Below are 22848 nucleotides of genomic sequence, written 5' to 3'. Positions count from 1 at the left end.
AAGAGCAGATTCCAACCACGTTTTTGTTTTCTTTTTCTTTCTCAAAATCTAGAAATGGCTCTCCAAACCACCAGCCCGAGCCACCTCCTCCGATCACAGATGTAAGTCCCACCTCAAATCTTATGCTTGTGGTAAGGATGGTGTTTATCCTATTTTCTAAATTTACTGTTGGAAGTTTGTGGGTTTCTAGGTGTCTATGTTCAGGAGCTTGCTGGTATGCTGCAGTATGGGGTCTCTGGGCTTGTCTACACATGAGAGTTAATCCGGAATAAGGTAGGGTATTACTTTAAAGCGGTTTAACTATTCCTGGTTAACTCCACTCTTATTCCAATTTCATTTAATTCACTTTCAGATAATTTGGAATAAAACACTCTGATTCCAGAATAAGAGCATTCACATGTGATGTGAATCAGGAATAGCTATTCCAGAATAATTCCCCATGTAGACAAGACCTCTGTCTCTGGGCTGGACAGGCTTCCCTTGAGAATAAATTTCATAGACCATTTTAATGCCAGAAGGGGCCATTATCATCCAGTCTCACCTCCTCTATTACACAGGCCAAAGAAGCTCACTAACCCCGGTCTACACTGGGAGGGGGGAGGATATCAATCTAAGTTACGCGACGTCAGCTACGTGAATAACGTAGCTGAAGTCGACGTACTTAGATTGACTTACCATGGTGTCTTCACTGCGGTGAATCGACTGCTGCCACTCCCCTGTTGACTCTGTCTGCGCCTCCCGCAGCGCTGGAGTACAGGAGTCGATGGGAGAGTGCTCGGGGGTCGATTTATCGCATCTAGACTAGATGCGATAAATCGACCCCCGCTGGATCGATCCCTGCCTGCTGATCCGGCGGGTAGTGAAGATATACCCTTCTAAGTTAAGCCCATAACTTCTTCCTCAATGGCTCCTACTTGGTGAGAGAGGATCTAGAGTGAAAACTCTCAGTGAAGCCATACAAAAACTTTGACAGTGGTTGAGCAGCTGGCGTTCTGTGACCTCTGCTCTAAGTGTGCTGACCAGCATTATCTCATTGTTGTGCTTCTGCCTTCTCTTCCCTCCCCCCCCTCCCCCCAGTCTGTCTGTATTTCACCTGCTGTCTCTAGTGTTCTACTGAAATTGTAAGCTCTCTGGGATAAGGACCATCTTCATTCTATGTTCATACAGGGCCCTGATCCAGGCCTTGGGGTCCTAGGCGTTCCCATATTACAGTAGTAATCTAGCTGACCTGTGCTAATGTTTTAATGCAAGTGGCTTGTGTGTTACCTAGTCTAAGGAAAAGTAACCATTTTATTCCCGTGCCGCAGAACCTCCTGCCAACGACGACGCCTCAGGAAGCCCAGCAATGGCTGCATCGAAACCGCTTCTCCACGTTCTCCCGGCTCTTCACGAACTTCTCAGGTTGGTGATGAAAGCCCATCTCTGCTCGCTCCTCACCTCAATAGGGTCCTGCTGCATTCCCTCCTGAGGAGGTATCGATCGCTGGAAGTATTGTAGTCTGTGCAAACTCTGCTGTGATGCGTTGTATGAAACTTACCTCCATCTTCTTTAAATGAACCATTCCTGCTCTCTTTTCCCCACGGGTGATCTATTGGCTCCTTGTTGTTTTTAAATTCCAGGGGCAGACTTACTGAAGCTAACCAGGGAAGATGTTATCCAGATCTGTGGCCCTGCAGATGGCATCAGGCTCTTCAATGCGTTAAAGGGACGGTGTGTATACTTGTAAAAGCTGAGAATGAGTGTTGATTTTTATGCCCCACAGAGCAATGGCCATGGGGTCTCTGCTTCTCTATCACTCTTGTAGTTCTGGGCCTTATCTACCCTAGAAAAGGTTGCCGGTACAATTCTAGTTTTAGTGGAAGTCAATGATAGTGGAAATGCAGTTTCTCCCAGCAAACTGACTCTTTTACCAATATAACTGCATCTGCATTAGGGCTCTTGCCAGCATAGCTATGTTGGTCACAAATCCCACCTCATCTCAGCCCTGACTGATGTACTAATCCAGCAAAACTTCAGTGTAGACTGGGCCTCTGGCTTATCAGTGCATTGCTGCCGTAATGCCTAGTGCCGCCGTAAACCCGAGACAAAGGAGGACTTCTGCGGCATGACAGCAAAATGTTGTGACAGGTTAGAAATGTCAGGGCTAACCTTATTCCAAAATCTGCAGGAAAAAAGCCAGGGATTTCATGGATTTGTTGAAAAGCCTAGCACAGTTTAAAAGCAAAATCCTTCTTCAAGATCTGACCTTCTATCACAGACTCGCAGATCGTGCCCACGCTTGGCCCCGTGCGGTCTGTGGGGGGGTGCCCCTTTAAGTGAGACAGCCCTTCTCGGGAGTCCACTCTCTCTCGGGTTAGGCCCCTCCACCTCCTGGAGCCGCACCTCTCTGAGCCTTAGCACACCTGTTTCTCGCCATGGGCCCCTCAGGGAGTCCACTCGCTCTGGACCCCTGGGGCCTCCACCCCCCAAAGGGGTTGATGCAACCTTGTTCTCTAGACCGGAGCGACTCTCAGACAGCATAAAACAGGAGGGGTTAGTGAGCGTTGAACACAGCACAGGAAACTCTCGGCCTCAGGCCTGGCCTCCCTCAGCACAGCACATCCAAGTCTCCCCTGCCTCCAGGTGGGCTCTGCCTGCCCCCTATCCCCAGCCCAGAGCCCCTGCTTCCCAGCTGGGCATCTGATATCACTGGCCCCAAGCCCCGCCTGTGTCCATTGTCTTCTCTCCAGGTAAACAGGGTCGCCTGGGCCTCCTCTCCCCTCTTCTGTCCTCTGGCTGGAACCGCTGGTTAGATCACCAGGGTCCTCTCATCGGGGTCCTCTCTTTACAGCCCATTGTCCTCCCACTGGCCAGAACCGTCTGCGACTCCTGAGCTGGGCCTCCGGGTCATCAGGTCACCAGTCGCTGAGGTATCCGTCCTCTAGGCCATTGGCTGGGGTCCCAAGTTCCCTCTCCGGTCCTCTGTAACAACAAACTCCCTCTCCCCTCACCTTGTTAAACCAGTAACACCCAGGGAAACTGAGTTCCACTCCCTCGGCATGCAAACCATTGGAAAAACAAGGTAAAAACAAGAAAATCCCCCATCTAGTCAAACTTTAAAGTGATAATCCAGTTCAGAAAAAGCGAAGACCATACAGCTCGAAAGCCAAATTTAAGTTGCTGATGATGCTTTGGAGCTAGAAGGTCCAGAATTCAGGTCTAGGCACTTGTGAATTTCTTATGGCAGAAGGAGGAAGCCTGCAAGAAAATTGGTAGGTCATCTGGATGAGTGGGAAGGAAAGGATTAGGAAGGACGACAGTGTTCCAGAGGAACTCGATGAGTTCTTTGCATCAGTTTGGGGGTATCCTTGAGCTGTCTGCCATGGATAGAACAAAAATAGAAGGGGTCCAGAGACACAGTGAAAATGATTAGAAGGGTCACTTCCAGGTGAGGAAAGGTTGGGTTTTGTTAAGAGAGGACGACAAAGGGACGCAAGGTGGGTAAAACATATGGGGTAAAGAAGCTAAACTGGATGCTTCTGTTTATCCCTCCTTGTAACAAAAACTTGAGAGCATTCAGTGACATTGCAAAGCAACAAATGCATAATCGCTAAAGGAAAATAGTTATACATTTTGGAAAATTAATGCCTGGAAAACTCTTCCACAAAATACCATCGAGGGCAAGAGCGTAGCAGGGTTCAGAAGAGGATTAGATGCTTCTAAGGGCATATCTACACTACTATGCCGCTGTAGCACGTCTGGTGGAGATGCACTAGGCCGACAGAAGAGCGTGCTCCTGTTGGCATAACTACTCCACCTCCACGAAAGGCAGAAGCTATATCGACAGGACAGACTTTCCCGCTGACATAGTGCTGGTGTGGACAGCGCTTAGGTCGATGTAATGTGTGTGGCTTTCTCACAGCCCTGAGCGACGTAAGTTGCATCAACTTAAGTGGTAGTGTAAACCAGCCCTAAGAAACACTTAGTCATATTTTTAGGGCCTCAGCCCAACCAATAAGGGTCCAGATTTCAAGAGCTCTGCATATTGGGTGCTGAGCAATTCTGAGAATCCAGATCTTTGTTGAGGTGCGTGAATAAGAGCTGAGCTCTCTTGAAAATCTGGACTGGATCATTAGTGCTGGACAGTCGCAAAATCTGGCCTCAGGTGACGGGGGTGGAAAGAAACGTCTCTTGTGGGCAAGTTCCTCCATTAGGGAGCTTTCCTTGCATCTCCATGTGAAGCCTCTGGGACTAGCTTGCAGTTCCAATCACCCTGTGCCCGAGATGGAGGATCAGGTAGTGGAGAAACTGTTGCAGGAATTGCAACCAGGCAGAGAAGCACAGAGCCACAGGTGGTGTACTAATATCAGGGTGTGTTTTGGGAGAGCATGGATTTCTGATAAGGGACGGCAAGAGTCGGTGCTCGTGTGAGCATTCCAGGGAGTTAATGTACCAAGTCGGATGACTGGTGAGATAGCACTGAAACGTTGTCGCAGCTTTGCATGGGGGTGGGGGAGCAGACATTAGTCACCTCCTAGCTGACTCAACTCAGAAATTGCTGTGACAAGCTTCATCTGTTTCCTATTCCAGTGTTATCCACTGCTCTTTCTGCAGCCTAGGGTCTCCCTGATTTAAACCCCAGCCCATCCACTCCCAGCTGCTATTAATCCCACTTAAGAGGGCTGAATGGGACACTTGGCAGCCAGTCCTCACGGCCCTTAATTGGCCAGGAGTCTGAATGCTGCCTGATTCCTCTTCTCCCCGCCCCCTCCTTTTTTTGTGTTGTCTCCATGAAACAAAACTTGCTGTGATCTCCCTCTTGTTTCTGCCTGAAGACAGGCCTGTGTGTCTGGTCTTCTGCATCAAGGAGCCTGAAAAGTGGAGCGTGGGACCTGAGCATCAGGGAAACTGGAAACATGCTCATGGTAAACTCAGTGGTATTCACCTGTTCCGCCCTCCCTCCCGCAGGATGGTACGGCCAAGGCTGACCATCTACGTGTGCCAGGAGCCTCAGCCGCTGAGGGACCAGCAGAAGCATGAGGATGGGGAGCCGGCAAACAGTACTTTCTTTGGTAAGAGTTTCCAGAAGGGGTGACGTGCTTTCTCCCCTCGCGTGCTGCAGTTCTGGCTTAGTGCTGTGGGATCTCTACTAAAGCAGCAAGTAGGATACCAGTCATCTCCGAGGAGAAGCAACGTGGTCCAGTGGATAGAGAACTGGACAGGGACTCCGATGATCTGAGTTCTAATCCTGGCTCTTCCACTTTGGGCAAGTCACTTCCCTGCTGACACTGTTTCTGTCTATTTTAAGCTCTTTAGGGCTTGATATTCTCTCAATATGTGTACAGTGCCCAGTAAAATGGGACTTCAGTCTCAGCTGGTGCCTCTAGTCATTACCATAATGCACGTAATCTCACATAGGGGAAGGTTGAGTGGGTTGGAAGGAGGGCTCTGTGTTGACCTGCCATCATTCCAGCCTGCTGGTTTTCTCCTCCCCAATTAAAACTGTGGCTGCGGCATCTCATGGTTGGCACGGTGCCTACACTGGGCTGATAAATTATAGCTTGTTTGAGAATCCAGCATGGCCTAGACGCACTGACTGACCTACTTTTCTGGAGTGGCTTGATGCCAGCACATCCACTTTCGGCATTCTGGGAGAAAGCTGCAAAGCCAGTGGGCTCTGTCTTTCTGTCTTGTTACGACTCCATAACCCGCATGCTTCCCCATGTCCTCTCCAAGGCGATGGCATTGGTATTCAAGGGGGCTCGTCAGTCGCACTTTGATTTCTTTTGGCTGAGTGGAAATAGCCGGGAATGGTGCGGAGTCACGTTTGGCCACCATTACTGAGATGGGAGGGTCATTCCATTCTGTTTATACAGCACCTAGCAGTGGGGCCGTGATCCATGACTGCGGTGCCTAAGCACTACCATAATATTTACAGTATTCAGGCAACTCAGACACGGTCACAATAGATGCTTGGGAAACTAATTACAACTGCTCTTGTCCCTGTTGCAGTATATCACGCTATCTATCTGGAAGAGCTGACAGCAGTGGAACTGACAGAAAAAATTGCCCAGCTCTTCAGTATCTCCTCTCGACAGATCAGCCATATCTACAAACAAGGCCCTACAGGAATACACGTACTGATCAGCGATGAGGTAAGTGCCTCTTGGCACTTAGCCTGGAGGGATCTTCGAGTCACGGTGGCTCAGCTAGAATCATAGAATATCAGAGTTGGAAGGGACCTCAAGAGGTCATCTAGTCCAACCCCCTGCTCAAAGCAGGACCAATTCCCAGCTAAATCATCCCAGCCAGCTACTTTCAGTCTGTTGCCAACCTTGTCTGGTTCTATGATCTCTGACATGGGGAAACGTGCTAAGGGTTGCAAATGGACAGGGAGTGGTTTGAATATTGGCCCTTTCCAGGTAAACAGCTTAGGGGCCCTACGTACCTGTCTGCAGAGCCCAACGGGCTAGATTTTACAATTGCATTTGTGCTCTCACCTGTAATACTACTTGCGTTCCTCAGTTTCAAAGCATTAATCCTGAACCCCCACCCCCATTTATCCCCATTTTACAGATGCCAAAACTGTGCCCAAGGCCACAGAATTGGTGTCAGGGCCCAAATAAGGCCCTGGAGGGAATCCAGGCTCCCAGGTCTGTGCTTAGGCCGTGGCACTTAAGATCTGATCCACCCAATGTTGCCTGTTTTAAAGGGAAAGCTGGAATTACTCATTTCGAGTGGGTTTCCCAGATGGCTTTGTGTGCAGAGGGCCTGAGTCTTCTTGTGAAGTTGGGCACATTTACATTGCTAGAGAGCTGGGAAAGAGTCTTGATGTAAATGAGAACCAGGCCCACAGTGAAGTATCCACCTAATACCTGGCCCATCCTGTCTATGGGCAAAGTCCTGGATGATCTCCTAGGTCTCTCTTAACGCCTGTGGGATCCATATAACCCTCACTGTCCAGTGCAACTGAACCGCTGGGAGGGGCGGTTAGCTGCAGCATGTGTGTGGCCAGCGTCAGGTCCACTTTAGAAGAAGGGAAGTGAGAAGTCCAGCCTCCCAGCTGGGTTTGCCGCCCGCTCAGCCCACTCCGCTAGTACTGGCACAAGCCGGTGGGGTAGGTGGTGCGACTCCTGCCATAAAGGTTGCCAAGAGGTCTCTAGAAAGGTGAACAAAGCTCTTACTAATAGCCTCTGTGCTGGCTACTTGACTTCAAGGATGTGATGCCGGAAGCGGAGCTTCTGCCTTGAATCTAAAAATAAATGGAAACGCCCTGAGCAAACGCTGCCCATCCAGCATGTAACAATATTGCCACTAACACTTCATTATAACCAGACTGTCACAGGGTGGCCAGCCCCTTAAGGGGAGATGAGCCTCAGTCCATCTGTGACCAGCTTGTCTCACCTCCTCACTGAGTCCCACTGTGGGACGTGGGACTCGGTGAGGCACTGCTGGTCCCTGGGGAGGGAAGGGAGATCTAGTGGGAGTGCTGGCTGCAATTCCTTAGGCTGCCTTGTAGGCTTTTTCCACAGCTGGGGAGGCAAGTTAGGCCCCCCCATCTTATCTTTTTTTTTTTTTTTTTCTTAAGGGGCCAGCCACCCTGATATGTGCATGCGTTCTCATTCGTTCTCTCTCGTATTTGAGGAATTGGGAAGGGGCTTCAATATCTGTTTTCTTGTTTGATTGGCTGGTTTGGTTCTGCTGTATTTCAGATACCCCCCCCCCCCCCATTCTGGGTGTGAGGGAGGAATAAATATTCCAGGTGGTGCATTCTATACACCCCAAAGCACTGTAGTGGCTGAATAGCGTCCAGCTCTTTCAAGGGGCCGTGCCTAACCCCACCATTAAATGACTAATACATATATGAAATCGAGCCTCGGTCCTAAACTTATGGATTCAACTGATCTCATGCCTTCTTTCAGATGATACAGAACTTCCAAGACGAATCGTGTTTTGTTCTGGACACAATGAAAGGTAACTGAATTCATTCAATGTGCCTTTATAAAACAGCGGGTGCTCCTCTCTCCTCTTCGTGTCTCTCCCCCCCACCACTTGTTTGGCAGTCTTGAGAACTCTTCTATAGAAAGAGGCATGTTGAATTGAAATTGAAAGCTGCTTTCCTTGTGGTTGGAGATGTCTGACGCTGCTTTGCTTTCTTTCCAGCTGAAACCAATGATAGCTACCACATCATCTTAAAATAAGAGGGAACTGGACTAGGAGAGAGCCCGTCGCCACCTCTCATCACACACAAAGACCCATCGCCTATTGCACGAGGATGCAAGCAGAGATCAGAAATTCATGGGAGGCTTCTGTAAAGATCCCGAGCTTTGTTGTTACTGCGCCGTACCTTCTGGCAGGTGACCCACCCCACCCCCCCCGTAACTCTTCTGGCATGCAGCCTGCTGCCGATGATAGCGCACTGCTTAACCTCTGGAGTTTAAAATGGAAGTAGTTGCAGATGGGAGGCTAAACTTGCCAGGTTGTGTTGTCCTTCGCTATTGATAGGAACTTGCCCTTGTGTCTTGGGACCTGCGTATGGGTTTAATGATAAGTGTGTTACATTTTGAGAGGTGTCGGCTCCTGTGATTGTGCTGGAGACTTGCAAGTGAACATCTATTCTAATAACTCAACCCAGCAACATCTCCGGCATACACAGCAACCTCTCAAACACCCCACCCCCCAAAATAAACCTTCCAACTGCACTGATGGAACTGGGGGGGGGGGAAGCATTATTTTTTTAAGCTTCTCTTTGACCTTGTCGGACAGCTGCATGGTGAAGGCATTATTCTCATTCTCCCGATCTTTGGTGGTTTAGTTCCTGCGTGTGCATGTGAGAAAGAGATTGCTTGTAGTTCTGTCCTCCATGTCCGTGTCAAGACCGTCAGGAACTAACTCCATTCTCATGGATTTATAAGGTCACTGTCTATATGGACAAACATGGCTTTACTCTCAAAGCTCACGTGACTTTGAAAAAAAAAAATGAAATTTGATGATGAATTAGCTAACTGATGATATGGTCTGTTTCCTGTATGATTTTTTTTTTTAAAAAGGAACTAAAATTCTTGATCTTTGAGGTGGAGGGGAAGTGATAAACTTCTGCTGTACCTTCATTGTCAACTTGGGTGACACTTTATTGGCATGTTGACTTTTATGTCTCATTGGCCTGAAAGTCACTTTTGGAGCTGGAAGAGTATGGGACCAGCACTGAAAAAGATTGACATAGCAAGAACCTGCAGGCTGTGCTTAAAGCTACTGAAAACGCCATGGCGACGAAAGGGCCTACATACAGATTTCCAGGACAGCAGCCGTTGGGTCTCTTGGGTGTTTTAAAAAAAAAATAAAATCTGCTTTCTAAAACAGATGCCTGAGCACACGTCCCCTCTTTGTGAGAGCACCTATTATAGCTTGAAAGAAGATGTTCTAAATAAAAAGCATCTTATAATAAAGTGAGGCCTGGATTTATATTTGCCCAGAATGTCAGGTTCTTGGGTAAACAGATGGTTTTTATAAACATACATGAAATATTTTTACAAGAAACAGAATACAAAGCAGATGTGTTCAAATGATTAGGTTGTGACATTAACCAACACAAGGCAGGAAATGCCAGGTTCTGAGTTGGACCAGGAAAGGCCTAGCTGGGGCGGGGAGTAATGCTGCGTATGCGACAGTCTGACAATCGTATCTCCATAGTTCTAAACAGCTGGTAAGATATTGACTGCTCTTCTTATAACCCTAAGAGGACCTGTATGAACTCCCCTCTGCCTCCAATTCATTGGAAAGCCCTAAAGATGGCAACCATTATGTATCTGTTCCAATCCCCCCTTCCCTCTGACGATGATGGCTTCTGTAGATGCTATTTAGTGATGCGTCTGAGAGCCTTTCACCTCTAGACTGGATTGGAAATAATGAAACAACTCAGCGATGGCGCAAGAGTTGTTGGCCGTTTGATGGCTGCTTGGTAGCCCCTGTGTGAAAGGTGCTGGAAGTCCTTGCCCCCTCCTTCCCCCCACGTTTCCTAGCAAAGACCTGCCAATGCCATGTCATTGGCATCATTGTTGGCGAAGAACTGAGTGAGCCATAGAGACTGAGCCAAAAATAGCCCCTCCGGGTTGATGGTGAGTAATGTTTTGCAGGACAATGTGTGAACATGCTGTGCTGCTTGCTGTTTTATACCTGTTCTGGGGATAAATAGAGGACTTCGGGACAGCCTCTTCTATCCAGTTTTGTCACCCAGGGCTGAATTCACTTCAATGCCAAAGCAGTTGGTTTTTTTCTGGGTTTTGCTTAAAAGGACGCTCTGAAAGCCCCTTTGTATCACGGCCTGAGTTGTGGGCAGCAACCTGCATTGTTCCTCTACCTGGCTTTTTGATGGCTTGTGACATAACAGTTGTCACGTTTGAATCTTGAACTTAGATCTAAACACTCTGAAATGGCTATGGATCTTTGCCTAATAAACGTGGAGGCCTCGGCCGCTTAAATCGATGGGGCTAAAGATGCCAAGAAAAGCTTAGAAAAAGCTGGAGCGATTTCACCTGCTTTCCCTGCTGAAGAACGGTGTGCGCTACTGATGAATTGACAGGACTATGAACTCTGCATACAGAGGTGCTATCCTTTTGGCAGCTGGCCTTTTGTATCTATTGTACTACATCAGTGATAGATTGGGAAGATGCCTGTATTTTAATCTGGGGGGCCGGGTTCTCAGTATGCAAGAGGCGTAATAGAAAATGTACAATAGTGACAGACGTTGACTATTTTGTATCCATGTTTCTGGGTGCGTACAGATTCTTAATGAATCCATTGTTTGAAAACATAAACTTGTGCGTCTGTGTTGTTGATCTACAACAGCTTGTTAAACAGTCCCTCAGAGAAGGGTTAGAGGGCAGAACAGCCAGAGGTTCACCTCTTCTCCCCCGTGAAACTTAATGGCCAGTACTGGAAATAAACGATTAAAATAAAGGGGAAATAGAAATCCTCTTGATCAACTGCTTCTTTGCCTAAACAGCTTCACTAAAGAAATCACTTGACTTCCTTATTAGCTAATTTAATGAAGATGAAAACTCTCCATTTGAATTGATACCCACATTTGGATTTTTAGAGCAAACAATTTTTGGTGGGTTTCATTCCCATCATCAGCTGATCGAGGTAAGTGACAAAGTTATTGAATGTTTGGAAAAAGCTGGTGACAGGCTGTGTAGAGAATTCCTTCATTGAAACTGGGCTCTTGCTTGCCTTCTGGGTCCTGTCTAATTTGACACTGTCCATCCAATGCACTTCATGTTATATTGTGAAAAGTTTTCATACAGCACCTCTCAGATTCCTACTGGATGGAAAACAGTGCTGCATGTTGTCTTTCTGCCTGTCCTTTTAAGAGCAAGAATTAGTAGTCCTAGTGTACTTAACAAGCAGAGCTAGAAACAGAATCCCCAGCAACAGAATACAGTAGATGTTAAGTGAATGACCAGTAATTGAAACTTGCCCCATATAAAGCTGTATAGTGGATTGAAAAGAAACTGAATTTAATGTGAGAATTGGAATCTGCTGGAAAGCTTTCTGTACTCATAGAAAGAACAGGAGTACTTGTGGCACCTTAGAGACTAACAAATTTATTTGAGCATAAGCTTTCATGGGCTACAGCCCACTTCATCGGATGCATTAGTCTCTAAGGTGCCACAAGTACTCCTGTTCTTTTTGCGGATACAGACTAACACGGCTGCTACTCTGAAACCTGTACTCATAAACTGATTCTTACTTGATTTTTAACTAGTCTGGGGCTTAGATTCTCCAACTGCTTTTTGACTCAGTTGCCCTTTGACCCCCTACATCAGGCTGCAGCTGCTCACTCTTCCTAAAATAAGGTGTTTTTGCTTATTCCGGCTGGTTCTGGCCTTTCTAATCTCTTGTCTAGACTCCTCTGTAATTCCACTTCTGGCCACCTTATTTCTTCCATCTGGAGCTGTTTACACCCAGAGCTCAGCAGTTGGGCTTCTTCACTGCAGAGATTGCATTTATCCCATTACTACCCTTACTAACAATTCAACCTGAAGTTCTGTTGATAACATATGGTGGCGGCTTATCTTAGTGTAAGTGCTGATCTGGGGATTGGTTAATGGGGGTCCTCTTATCGTCTTTCTAAGTTGATTTTTTGCTGGTCTTGTTAGAACTCTTCAATGGGTGGGCTGATTCCATCATCACTGTGGAGTTTACACTTAAAAGATTTGTGGAGTTACTGTTTGAATTTTAACTTTCTCTTCCTTAGATCTAGCTAATCCAGCTGTTGCTTCTCAATTCTTGTTTCTTTTTGTAACTGATTCATGATTGCCTTGGGGTTTAAACTGTAAAGATTGTGTTTAATGATCTGTAAGGCTTGGCGATCGCTGTACGTGGGAGAATGAGAGAATAGTTTCCGACCTGGAGACCTCAATGATTGAAAATGCACAGAGGCTCCAAGGACCCTTCTGCTAAATGCATCTTTATTGCACACACTCCATCCAGTGGTGATCTAAGATATTACATTACTTATCATTTGTACTCTTTGTAATTGAAGGGTGAGTATATTAAAGTGAACCTAACCTTTGCACTAAAGCGAATTCATTTTGCAATACTGGAGCCTACCCCAGCCTTGTTCCTTTCAGCTGTCTGGACAAGCTCTTGCTGCAGGCAGGCAAAGAGCTGTGTTGTACAGAAGATAGGTACTCAGGGACACAAAGCAGATAGTGGATTTTGGGGCGCGGTGGAGGGGAAGTGTGTGTATGGTGGGTGGGTTTTTTGCCCGGATTCCTCGGTTGTTGCCTGCACTCTTGATACCTTAAATTTGTGGAAGAGCAAAAGCTTCACCTTATTCCTCCGTATGCCCTGCTCTCTGTTGCTGTTCTGCTATGTGATGTTAAAGCTGCAGTTGTGTGTGTTATGAATGTGACAGTTTACTTTTTAAAAAGCTTATGCTTTAATAAAAAAAAAAAAACCCAAAAGCTCCTAGCGCTGGAGCAGCTAGAGAAAAGCCTGGCTGTACTCTTCTAAAGGCTCTACCCTCGGAAGGCAAAAAGCAGGGGTGGCTCTTTTACAAAATGCATCTCTCCACCCGGTCTCCTGCACGCCGGCTTGGTTTTTAACCTGCACTACTCTATTCCTCCCCTGCTTCTTCCCAGGGCCTGATTTGCCTTTGCAGCTGCGAGAGCTTGTGTCTCCCAGCCTTATCCAGCCTGCTCTGGGGGTTAGGCCTTCGACTACAACTCCCAGCAAGCCCCTCCTTCCGGACTACAACTCCCAGCGGCCAGTGCGCAGGCCCGGCCGTCAGAACTCTATTTCCCAAGCTGCCCCGCGCCCGGGCGGGGGAGAAGTCACGTGCTCCGGGCTATATAAGGGGAGGCGCTGCGCCGGCAGCCCCATTGTTATCGCGGAGCGGAGCCGGGGCGGGTGTGTCCGGTTAGAGCCCGAGAGCGCCGAGCCGCCTCCGCCCCGCTCCGCCCGGCCGGACCCTCCCCCCGCTCCTCCTGGCGCGGAACCGCCCGGGAGCCCGGGCCTCGCCCTGCAGCCCCGGCCCGCTCGGCGGGGAGGAGGGAGCGGCGGGGAGGGACCCGCAGCCGGTGAGTGACGCGGGGGCAGTAGCCCCTTCCGGGGGGGGCTGGGGGACCCCGACCCCTAGTGGGGGCGGGTGGAGCATGGGGGCTACTTCACCTCTCCTGGGGGGGGGGCGAATATGGGGGGGCTCTTCCCCTCACGTCTCCTGGGGGGGCAAATATGGGGGGGCTCTTCCCCTCACGTCTCCTGGGGGGATTGGGGCATTTCCCACATGTAGGGGGGCATATGTGACTGGAAGGGTATGGGGGGGGGCAGATACAGCATCTGCTCCCCCTTGGGTGGGGCGGTCAAATGGTGTTGGAGGGTAGGTGGGGTGACCCTGCTCCCTTGGGTGTTGGTGCGGAGGTTGCAGAATGGGGGGGGGGCATCCCCTCTGCCTGGAATGGGGGAGCAGGTGGACCATCCCTTTCACCCCTGCATGTTAATGGGGGGGCTGTCATAGGGGACTGTGGAGGATGTATCTGGAGGGGCAGGTGAGGCAGCACCTCCCCCTGGGATGGGGTGCTGTGCTGAGGGTTGTAGTGTGGGGCTTTGGGGGGGGCGGGGGCATTTGGGTTATGCTCCTTGAGTTGGAGCTGGGAGGGATGAGCTGTAGGGGTCATTCTGGATCCTTCCCTGGCCCAGGGTCACCGGAGACATTGTGGGTTTTTGGGGGGGAGGGGGCAGGATGGATGGAAGATTGTGACTTTTCCCCCTCAGGGCAGGAGGTTGGGGGTAGTAAAGCATCCCAGTGCTGCATGCTGGGAACGGGCTCTTGGTGATGTGACTGGACCCATTCTCTTGTAGGCGGTGCTGGAAAGCATGTTTCCTCACAGGCATCCAGGCCAAGGGGTCAGTGTGGCATGGCATGCTCCCCTCCCCCAGCCCCATTTATCGCAGGAGCTAAGGTCACAGAGGGGATAGAGCTGGCCCTGCTGGAGTCTTGGAGCCATAGTAACTTCCATGTGCCCCCCTCTTTCCTTCTCACTGACGTGATCGGGGCGAGCTGCCCCCTCAGCTTCGCGCTACTCTTTCCACCTTGGTCTGAGTGAAATCTTTCCCTTTTAAACCAGGCGAGGAAAACCTCAGTAGAGCCCAGCAGAGCTAGTGCAGTTTCTGACTCTGTGACCTTACACCTGTCCTGTTTGAAGCTTGGCCAGGAAGAAGGTCATGGATGAGTATGGATTTCCCTATCGTTATCCAGCAGTAACCCTAATATCAAAGTCTTTGGAACATGACCTTGATGCCCATCAAGTCACCATGGGTGACTTGGGGTTGATCAAGCCTTAAAGGCCTGATTCTGATATTAAACGGGCCTCTGTGAGCATCGGCATGTATTGGGGTTGCACCTTTTGCAGATGAGTTTAGCTGTGAAGAGGAGGCTCTGTAAGAGTTTTAAAAGGTACGTCTAGCCATAGCATTTGTGAAAGCTAATATCTTAGGGTGCATCTACACTAGGAAAATCCAGGCTATTTACCTCTGGTGGTAGCAACCATATAAGCTGTAGTGTAGATGGGGCACAGGTGCTGTCATTTTGATACAGTGGTGAATAGAAATAAATCTGTGCCTTGAGCGTGCTATAACTTTCACCATTGCTACCACTGGTGGAGAATGGAGGGTCTGGAGCTTCCATGATCCTGGTGTGACTCTTGTGGCGCACTATTCTTCCAGAACCTGTTGTTGTTTTAATGAACAGACTGAGACTTGATCTCTGGCGTGTCCGCCCTACTCGAGTTAGAGCCCGGTGTGTGAAATAAAATAGCCACACATCTGAATGGCTGACAACGGATGATAGCTGAACCCAGTGGGAAATCCTGACTGGTTTGTAAACCGCTTGGGCAGTAAGTGCTGAACTCTTGACATTTACCAGGAAGCTGTCACGTCATGCATTGTCCCATCACAGTGGTTAGTCTCTAATCTAGTGTGTAATTAACCTATTTTCTGTGGCTTGTTGACATGGGTTTTTGATGACACTGCCCTAGTCAACTATATAGAAGCCATTTGAGGTCTTGCCTGGGTTCTCTGTGCTCTCACTACACTTCAGAGGTGAAATTCTTGGATCTGCATCCAGTCAGATGGTGATGGGAACCTTAATGGTTATTCACATTCTTGTAGCCAGTCTCTAGTTCAGGGGTCGGCAACCGTTCAGAAGCGCTGTGCCGAGTCTTTATTTATTCACTCTAATGTGAGGTTTCGCGTGCCAGTCATACCCCCTGATACTAGTCATACATTGTAACGTTTTTAGAAGGTCTTTTTCTATAAGTCAATAATATATAACTCAACTATGGTATGTGAAGTAAATAAGGTTTTTTAAATGTTTAAGAAGCTTCATTTAAAAGCAGAGCCCCCCCCCGGACCGGTGGCCAGGACCCGGGCAGTGTGAGTGCCACTGAAAGTCAGCTTGCGAGCCGCCTTTGGTACGCGTGCCATAGGTTGCCTACCCCTGCTCTAGTTTGATACTCAACTTCTGGAACCTGCACAGAGCTTCCTCCGCCTGTTGAAATGGTTACCATACACCCTCTGTTCTAGCCCTAGCCAGTTAAATAGAAGTTGATGATTGAGGGAACTGCTTCTGAAGTACAATCAAACCCAATGCAAATCCCTTTACCGTGCATATCAAATACATTACACAGGCTTCTTATTAGAATGCATGCCCTTGTAAAAGAGTGGGGTGCTTTACTTGCCTTTAGGAGGAATGGTCGACATCGGGTTAGATTCTTTGTGCTTGCTATTTCTTCTCTGGCATTACAATCATTTCATGGTGTTTGTTGTGTTCAGTATTGTGCCTTGGAGTGCTGTATAATCTAGACTCACTAGTATGCTGGAGAGGTGTAGACCACACACGTTTGTCTGGCATTCGCTGAAGCAAGCCACTCTACATTTATTCTGAAACAGTTCAGAGTATAGACTACTCTGCATGCTGGCACAGGTATAGAATTGTTCATTTTATATCTAATGCAGCTACCGACACCTGGCCAGTGGGAGCAGGTATCGTAAGGGCTGCTCTAGTGCATGCGTTGCTTTGTGGCTTTCGCTGGTGTTTGTGGAGGTCTCTAGATATGGAGTAGTAGCTGTTCACGGCTCTCTCCCAGACCCTCAGCATGCTTCACTGTTCTCTCTCTGACATCACGTTACATCAGTGGGGCGTGTTGCTCTGCAGTGATGGTGCCGTGTCATTCTGGGCAATGTTATTCCTGCTGCATAATTGGTAACTAGTGAGATCATAGTCTGAGATCTTGGGTGAGCTTAGCCCACAGCAGAGGGGTGTGAACCCCTTTCTCTGCAGGCTTCAACTTGGAGGAATGTGAGCCTCCCTTACCCATTTGTTCAAACAAAAACAAAAACAAAATCACTTAAAATAGCTGCTGGGAGCAGCCTTGCTTCTCTCAAGTAAAGGTGAAAGCGCAGGCTAGTTCCTGTTCTTATTGACTATTCCTCATGTCTTAAAGCTGCCTTGATGGAAGAAAATTGGAGTTTAACATTTCACAGCATAAAATGCGGCCTTTCTGAATTTCTGGACTGATCTGATTGAACATAATCCATTCTTAAAGGCGCCCTGTGCCACCTAGAGCAGGAGTGTCGAGTTCATTCTGTGGATAGGGATGAATCCCACACCTAATTATGGACTGTAAACCAGACGAAACATTGAGGCCTGTGTGTAGTCCTTGAGCCACAGTGGGGCTGCCACTGATGTCAGTGGCAGTGTGCACAATAATGGAACTAAAAGTTTAGTTGTCATTTATTGTTCAGTCCCTTATTGTCAGAGAGAGCATCATTCTGTGGGAGAATATGCTCCCCTTAGGATCCTTGCAATTTCTCTTTTCTTCCTCTTCCTTTCTCTTCTTCCCATCCTCTTCAGGAAACTCATAATTTCGTCCCCCTTCCCCATCCATCTGCTAAAATGATCAGCCTCTAAAGTTAACACTCCTGTGAGACCAATGCATGGCAGGGAGTTCACACTTCTCTGAATCATTATTTCTTCTTAGAGTATGATTGGTCCCTTTATCTATCCCAAACATAGATGCTCATGCGCACCTTGCACCGGAGTCAGATGGTTTTCTTAGCAGAGTCCATTGACCCCCCACCAGTGTCTCATGCTCACAGACGAGGATATAATAGGCCGTGCCGGTCCACTCCTTTCCAGTTCCCTCTTACCACCATATGGCCAGAGTCTTAGCTTGCTAAGAGAGAGTGATCTGCTTTCTGTTTCCTGTATATAGTTGTGCATAGCTGTTTTAGTGTTTCATATTTCTTCTTAGATAGTGTAATTCTCCCCCCCCCCCTCCCCATTTGGGGAAATGGGCTTAAGAACTGTGCCTCTTGCCCGTGCTCATTTTCTGTGATCGACAAGCACCAGAGTTGCCGCTACTGCTTTGGCGTGGCCTATATCACGGCCCGGTGTGCTGTTTGTAAGTCCTTCACACCCTGAATATGGGAGGCTCAAGAGCTTAGCCTCTGGAAGTTAATGGAAGAACCCATGCACCCTAGGGAGCACCCAGATCCGGGACCCGCAGAACCACCGGTACAGAGACCATCACAAGCGGTGAGCGCCCTTCCGAGCACCTCCCAAGCTCTGGATCCATCAGTACCAAAGGTGATGGACAAGCCCTGCCATGAGGGTAAAAAGCATGGACCCAGACCTAAGAGCAGATCCACCTCCTGGATTGCCCAGCGTTTCCTCCCCGAACCAGGCCGGGTCAGATGAGAGGTCGCATGTGGATCCGTCTGGGCCAGCGCCCAAGCTGCACCACGCTGAGAGCCAGGCAAAGTGCATGTGGGATCTGGTGGTACTGACGACTGCCTCAGTACCTCACAGGCACCCTCACCAGCACACGCACGGTCTGTCATGCCAGTGCCTCTAGGCTCATTGGATCAAGCAGCACCACTGATGCCGTCTGGGCCCTCGGCTGTGTCCAAGGGGACTCCATGCACTCTTGGCAGTTGGAGCCTCTGTTCTTGATGGAGGAGCTGCTCCTCCCATACCTACATTCTCCGCTCCTCTCCCGGACCCCCGCTTGCCATGGTACTTCCCTCTCCTTGCTGCTGCTATCGGCGAAGCATGTCCTGTTGCTGTATCACAGCCCTCTGGTACCAACAGTCCCTCCCATTGCTGGAACCATCTTCAGCAGGGCCGGCTCCAGGGTTTTGGCCGCCCCAAGCAGCCCCCTCCCCCCCCAAAGCCGCAATCGCGATCTGCGGCGGCAATTCGGCGGAAGGTCCTTCGCTCCGAGCAGGAGTGAGGGACCGTCCGCCGAATAGCTAGACCTGCCGCCCCTCTCCCGAGTGGCCAAGCTGGTGCCTGGAGCCGGCCCTGGTCTTCAGAATCCGAGGGTCTCTCAGAGCCGGAGCCCTCGTTTTCTCCCAGGCCCTGTCGGAATCCGGACTTGCAGCCCAGCCTGCCATAACCTTCCAGCTTACGACCCCACTGCAGAGGCCTAGTACCGTTACCCGCTAGATCCACCAGTGCCCAGGGACACTTCTTTTTGGCCCCTTTTCACTCTCCAGACCGTCAGTTTACAAGGTGGAGGAAGATATGGAACCGGTTCCACTGGTGCTTCGTCACTGGACGAGGCTCTTTTGTCTCCCTGTTTGATGACTACTGCCAGAACCAGGACTTGCACTGTGGTGGTGGAAGAAGATTCTGTTGGAGGAGATCCAGGTCATGCAGCATCCGCTCCTGGACATCCTCCAACCCCAGGGGCTCTATCAATGAGGCCATTCTGCAACAGATGAGTACAGCGTGGCGCACTTCTGCCTCCTATGCCCCCACACCGAAGAGAACAGAGAGAAGAGAATAGAGAGGCAGTATTTTGTTCCTGCTAAAGGGGCAGACTTTCTTTTTACCCACCCATTCCCCAACTCTCTTGTGGTCCATGCAGCAGCGAAACACCCTCAAAAATCTACTGCCCCAGATAGAGCGGCAAAGAGGATGGACCTGCTAGGCAGGAAAGTCTGCTCCTTCAGCAGGACTGCAGTTCGGCATGGCCAATTATCAAGCTCTGCTAGCCAAATATGACTTTAACAGCTGTAACAGGCTAGCAGAGTTCAGGGACAAGCTGCTACCAGACCAACCGCAGCAATTCCAGGCGCTGGTGGACGAGGAGTGACTGGTGGCCAAGGTGAGCCTCCAGGCTGCTGTGAACACAATGGACACATCCTCTTGCTCTCTGGTGACCGTGATGCCCAGGGACTTGTAGCTCCAATTGTCCGGATCCCCCAGGGAGGTCCAAAACTTGATCGAGGACCTCCCCTTTGATGAGCACCAATTATTCAATGAGAAGACAGATGAATCCCCCCATTCTCTGAAGGACTTTTGAACCATGCTTAGGTCCCTTGGCGTTTACACCCAGGCCCTGAGACACAAGCAGCAACGGCAACCATTCTGTCCCCGACCACATGCCCTCTAGCCAACATACTACCAACACCAGCAGGAGGTGCCACATAGACTGCTCCGCTCACAATGCCCTCGCTTCCCTGCCTCCGCCACAATCACCTGCTTGACCCAACCCAGCAGCAGTTGAAACAGCAGTTTTGACTTGCATGTTCTCCTGCGGCACCCCATATTGTCATTGGGGGCCATCTTCCCCTATTCGCCCACAATTGGGGCATGCTCACATGGACAGTTGGGTACTGGAGATCATCCATCATGGATACTCCATAGAATTCCTATCATTTCCCCCTCATCATTCCCCACCCAGGGCTTCCCCTGGGAACCCATCCCTTCAACGCATCCTCCAAGAAGAAGCGAACACTCTGCTTCTCACTGTACTTCCTCCACCTGAAGAAGGGTGGCACCCCATTCTAGATCTTTAGGTGCTCAACACCTTTATCAGGAAATCCAGATTCCATATGGTGATGCTGACATTGATTATCCCAATGTCTGGGGCCTGGTTTGCGGTTCTCGATGTGAAAGATGCCTACTTCCATGTCAGCATTCACCTGACTCACCGGAAATTTCTCCGCTTCTGCATGGGCCACCACCTTTACCAATCCTGAGTCCTTCCCTTCAGCATAGAGACGGCTTCGTGAGTCATCACTAAAGTTTTTGCCATGGTAGCAGCACAAATGCGCCGCCTTGGCTATTCGGTGTATCCCTACCTCAAAGACTAGCTCCCTTGTCGTGCTATCCTGACAAGAACTCGCCTCTGCCATCCTCGCCCTTCGCACTCTCCGGGTATTTGCATTAATGAGAAGTTAGACGATCGACTTTATCAGCATGTGGCTCTACTCCATCGCAGCATGAGTCTTCCTTCTAGAGGACCTCTTTGCAACGCTACAGTGATGATTGTGGGCCTCTACCACAACCCATGCACCATGGTCTGCCGTTCTCTCCCTCCTTGGACATATGGCAGCCTGTACCTCCCATGACGCCACACACACATCTATGCATGCGTGGCCTCCAGCTGTGGCTTCTCTTCATCTATAGATCCCAGAAGGACCATTTGGAGGCTGGGGTGGTTGTCCCCCAAACGGTTCTGGCCTCCCTTACCTGGTGGACTTACGGCTCTACCATAAGTTCTTCCTAAAGGTGGTGTCAGAATTCCACCTCAATCAGTGCATCCACCTCCCTGTCTTCTGTCCCAAGCTACACAGCTCCTTGCACACCCTCAACGTCCGCTGTGCATTGGCATTCTACCTCCATAGGACCCGTGCTTTTCGTGCATCAACGAATCTGTAGCCATTGCTGTCCGGTCCAAGGGCCAGGCTCTCTCTTCCCAACAAATCTCCAAATAGGTCTCTAGGTGCATCCGTGAATGCCACATGCTATTCAACATACTGCCGTCTGATAGAGTTACAGCACGCTCTGTGCGAGCACAAGTAGCCACTTCACCCTGCTTAGCAGACATCTCGTGGCCAGATATCTGTGCAGCAACATGGTGCTCCGTACACACCTTCACATCCCACAATGCCACCACCCAAGGGGCAGCTGTGGATGCTGCAGTGGGCCACGCCGTAGTACAGACTGCACTTCCTCTCGCATCCTCGCACCCACCTTCACACTGATTGCTACACACCCTGGTTTGGAATGCATATGGGGACCCTCACTCAAAGAAGAGGAGGTTACTTACCTGTAACTGGAGGTTCTGTGAGATGTGTGGTCTCTATTTGTATTCCAATACTCCATCCCCTCTGCTGCGAACCCGTCTCCTCAGCAGTAAGAGAGTCACTGGCGAGGCATCGACCTGCATGGCTAATCCTACACTCTGCAAGCAAGAGGGGATGCACAGCGTGTGCGCGGGTCAACGGGGCATTGCTAAGAAAACCTTCTGGCACATGGTGTGCTTGTGCACCCGCGTTTGGAATAAGAGGGACCATACATCTCGAAGAACCTCCAGTTACAGGTAAGTAACCTCCTCTTTTCGGTTGCCCGCAGACTCGGAAAGGCAATGAAAGACTGGGTACACTTGGATCTTGTCTCGAAGGTTTCCTTCAGAGACATGGGCTAGAAACTGCCTTTTTTTTTTTTTTTTTTTTTTTTTTTTAGTTTAAAGCTAAAGATTCTGACAACCTCATGTAGTTGACGTAACTGCAGCAGGTGGACTGGGTATTCGACACTCGTGGCCTAGAGCAGTGGTCTCCAAACTTTTTTGATCGCGCACCCCATCAGTAAAAAAAATTGAGCACGCACCCCCAATATATGTATATTTATTTATGTATAAATCATACATGTACTACTATACTAATATGTTATGTACATTATAAAACGTACACAAAAATATAAATTAAAAAAGGATGAGAAATATGAAATAAACAATATTTTTTAAATTTATTTTATTAAGGGTACAAAACCCTTTTGCTCTCTCAAAAAATATTATTATTTTTAGTGAGCAATGTGATTGAATATGCTTCATTATTTCTGAAAATCTTGGTTTAACACTTTGGGATACAGCGATTCGAAGGTCTGGATTAGGGCTAGGGTGCGGGAGGGCGCTCAGGGTGGAGGTGTGGGGTCTGGGAGGGAGTTAGGGTGCGGGAGGGCGCTCAGGGTGGGGGTGTGGGGTCTGGGAGGGAGTTAGGGTGCGGGAGGGCGCTCAGGGTGGGAGTTAGGGTGCTCAGGGTGGGGTGCGGGGTCTGGGAGGGAGTTAGGGTGCGGGAGGGCGCTCAGGGTGGGGGTGTGGGGTCTGGGAGGGAGTTAGGGTGTGGGAGGGCGCTCAGGGTGGGAGTTAGGGTGCTCAGGGTGGGGTGCGGGGTCTGGGAGGGAGTTAGGGCGCTCAGGGTGGGGGTGTGGGGTCTGGGAGGGAGTTAGGGTGCGGGAGGGCGCTCAGGGTGGGGGTGTGGCGTCTGGGAGGGAGTTAGGGTGTGGGAGGGCGC

General features: G+C 49.5%; 2 protein-coding genes across 4 annotated transcripts in view; both read left to right on the top strand.

The window, feature by feature from the left end:
* Nucleotides 1-12553, top strand: part of TFCP2 (transcription factor CP2) — a 41764-nt gene extending 29211 nt beyond the window's left edge. For 2 of the 3 annotated variants that reach the window (XM_054012674.1, XM_054012676.1), the window contains 7 exons: nt 53-131; nt 1308-1401; nt 1620-1710; nt 4948-5051; nt 5992-6134; nt 7902-7953; nt 8143-12553. In XM_054012674.1, coding sequence (XP_053868649.1) covers nt 53-131; nt 1308-1401; nt 1620-1710; nt 4948-5051; nt 5992-6134; nt 7902-7953; nt 8143-8180 — 601 coding nt within the window. In that variant the 3' untranslated portion in view covers nt 8181-12553. The remainder of the gene's footprint in view (nt 1-52; nt 132-1307; nt 1402-1619; nt 1711-4947; nt 5052-5991; nt 6135-7901; nt 7954-8142) is intronic. The other variant, XM_054012675.1, reaches the window with a different exon arrangement.
* Nucleotides 12554-13391: 838 nt separating this feature from the next.
* The window catches only part of CSRNP2 (cysteine and serine rich nuclear protein 2), a 31372-nt gene continuing 21915 nt past the window's right edge, over nt 13392-22848 (top strand). The window contains exon 1 of the mRNA XM_054012416.1: nt 13392-13562. The gene's annotated coding sequence lies outside the window, so the exon portion shown is untranslated. The remainder of the gene's footprint in view (nt 13563-22848) is intronic.

This window comes from Malaclemys terrapin, chromosome 23, assembly GCF_027887155.1.
Source record: "Malaclemys terrapin pileata isolate rMalTer1 chromosome 23, rMalTer1.hap1, whole genome shotgun sequence".
Lineage (NCBI taxonomy): Eukaryota > Metazoa > Chordata > Testudines > Emydidae > Malaclemys > Malaclemys terrapin.
This window is presented reverse-complemented; position numbering and strand designations above follow the sequence as displayed.